Here is a 2,798-nt window from a genome sequence, read left to right as displayed (position 1 = left end):
CTCTGTAACGTTTACAACGCTTCTAAAAGATTAAAATCACTGGCTACACCCCCACTTGCACTCACTACACAGCCTCTGTAACGTTTACGATGCTTCCAGAAGGCTAAAATCACTGGCTATACACCACAGCATACACTCGCTACACAACCTCTGTAACGTTTACAACGCTTCCACAGGGCTTTAGATCACTGGCTACACCACCACTTACAATCGCTACACAGCCTCTATAACGTTTAAAACGCTTCCAGAAGGCTAAAATCTGGCTACACCACCACTTGCACTCGCTACACAGCCTCTGTAACGTTTACGATGCTTCCAGAAGGCTAAAATCACTGGGTACACCACCACTTGCACTTAATACACAGCCTCTGTAAAGTTTACAACGCTTCCAGAAGGCTAAAATCACTGGGTACACTACCACTTGCACTCACTACATAGCCTCTATAACGTTTACAACGCTTCCAGAAGGCTAAAATCACTGGCTATACACCACAGCATACACTTGCTACACAACCTCTGTAACGTTTACAACGCTTCCACAGGGCTTTAGATCACTGGCTACACCACCACTTACAATCGCTACACAGCCTCTATAACGTTTAAAACGCTTCCAGAAGGCTAAAATCTGGCTACACCACCACTTGCACTCGCTACACAGCCTCTATAACGTTTAAAACGCTTCCAGAAGGCTAAAATCTGGCTACACCACCACTTGCACTCGCTACACAGCCTCTATAACGTTTACAACGCTTCCAGAAGGATAAAATCATTGGTTTACACAGGATCATCACCACTTGCATATGGCCTTAGATATATAGTATTTCAGCGGCTTATATGTAGGTTCCAGAGCTTTCATATATGCTGCCCGAAGGCTGTTTGATGTAACTCTCCAGAAACGGGTGCTCAGTTGATGTAACTCTCCAGAAACGGGTGCTCAGTTGATGTAACTCTCCAGAAACGGGTGCTCAGTTGATGAAACTTTCCAGAAACGGGTGCTCAGTTGATATATAACTCCCCAGAAACGGGCGACATTCATAACTTTACTTTAATAAATATTTCATTTAAGAGCATTAACATGAACATATTCAAACATAATGACAGAGATAATAATATTTTCATAGAAATCGTATTCATTTTCGTATTCAAAACAGACTTTCAAGATGATTGTTGATTCATTCATAAACGAATGATGACTTGATGAATACAAAGTGAATATGTCCCGAACTACAAATTGTATTTACTCTTAGTTTCCGAGGATAAAGATTTCTTTCCTGAAAGGTTAATTATATATTATCTTTTTTTTTTTCAATTTGAACAGGCTCACACGCTGTTTAAATGAAATAGCAGTCTATAAGCTCATCATTTGTTGGAAATTACAATAAACATGTCAATAACTACAAATACTAATAATAGTTATTATAAATTAGTATCTGTTTATAAGTTTGGTATATAATATCATTTTCAAATGGTAAATTTTTAAACCACTCCCCATCAAAGAAATAAGAAAACAACGATTTGTCTGTGGTACTCACATTTTCATTTCATAATTATAGCATTTTTAATACTTCACACTGTAAAAACTTATCTAAGTCTATAATTGTATTAAAAAAAACTTCAGATTATTAACTTGATATCTTTTTTCAACCTCCAGTTTACGTGGAGAATATTTCCTTAACACCAATGCCAAGTCTCCCTTCGCACGAGGTGACCATCAGTAGACAACACTAAGGTCTATGTTATTCTATAGACCTTGGGCAGCGCCTTCAGTAACAGCTTCAGTAAAACAAGTAGCAATTCATAGTCATCGTAAGAAGAAGAAAAAGAAGCTGATTGGTTTATGATATTTATCAAATTATATTAATATATATATACACAGTATATATATATATATATATATATATATATATATATATATATATATATATATATATATATATATATATATATATATATATATATATATATATATATACATATATATATATATATATATATATATACATATATATATATATATATATATATATATATATATAATCTGATCAGATTACATATATATGTATATATATATATATATACGTATATATATGTATATATATAAAGTAAAACAAACAACAAATTACTAACCATCGCAAGCTGATTGGTTTATCATAATTGTATGGATATATTAAAACTTATATTCACTGAATAAATGTTTTCCTTTATCAGTTTATGATAAACTTAAAATGAAATAAATTATGCTTTCGTCCCTGGCGTCTTCTTTCTATCCTTTCAAGTATAACGTTAGTATTTGCATTTTATTTTCATTGATCTATTTAGTTGCTGTGTCTTCTTCTGCTGCTGCTGCTTTCCAGTTGCTATAGCAATAAATTGCTGTGTCTTCTTCTGCTACTGCTTTCCAGTTGCTATAGCAATAAATTGCTGTGTCTTCTCCTTCTGCTACTGCTTTCCAGTTGCTATAGCAATAAATTGCTGTGTCTTCTTCTTCTGCTACTGCTTTCCAGTTGCTATGGCAATAAATTGCTGAGTCTTCTTCTTCTGCTACTGCTTTCCAGTTGCTATGGCAATAAATTGCTGAGTCTTCTTCTTCTGCTACTGCTTTCCAGTTGCTATAGCAATAGATAAAACATAAATGATTATGCCAATGAGATTATGGTAGCCTATTGGAAACGTTCCAGCCTGGCGATATGCTAAACTTGGGTTCGAGTCTGGCACAAGATCGATGGTCTCTTGTAGTGGCTGCAACCTCACTATCCTTGTGAGCTAAGGATGGGGCGTTTGGGGGAGAGCTTATAGGT

At 35.0% G+C, this 2,798-nt stretch overlaps 1 protein-coding gene across 1 annotated transcript in view; it reads left to right on the top strand.

Moving 5' to 3' along the window:
* LOC137641422 (pancreatic triacylglycerol lipase-like) overlaps positions 1-1,848 on the top strand; it is an 8,492-nt gene extending 6,644 nt beyond the window's left edge. The window contains 1 exon segment of the mRNA XM_068373952.1: positions 1,652-1,848. Within this exon segment, the coding sequence (XP_068230053.1) occupies positions 1,652-1,718 (67 nt within the window). The 3' untranslated portion in view covers positions 1,719-1,848.
* The last annotated feature ends 950 nt before the right edge of the window (positions 1,849-2,798 follow it).

Source organism: Palaemon carinicauda, chromosome 5 (assembly GCF_036898095.1).
Source record: "Palaemon carinicauda isolate YSFRI2023 chromosome 5, ASM3689809v2, whole genome shotgun sequence".
NCBI lineage: Eukaryota > Metazoa > Arthropoda > Malacostraca > Decapoda > Palaemonidae > Palaemon > Palaemon carinicauda.
Note: the sequence above shows the minus strand (reverse complement) of the source record. Positions and strands in the feature narration are given on the sequence as shown.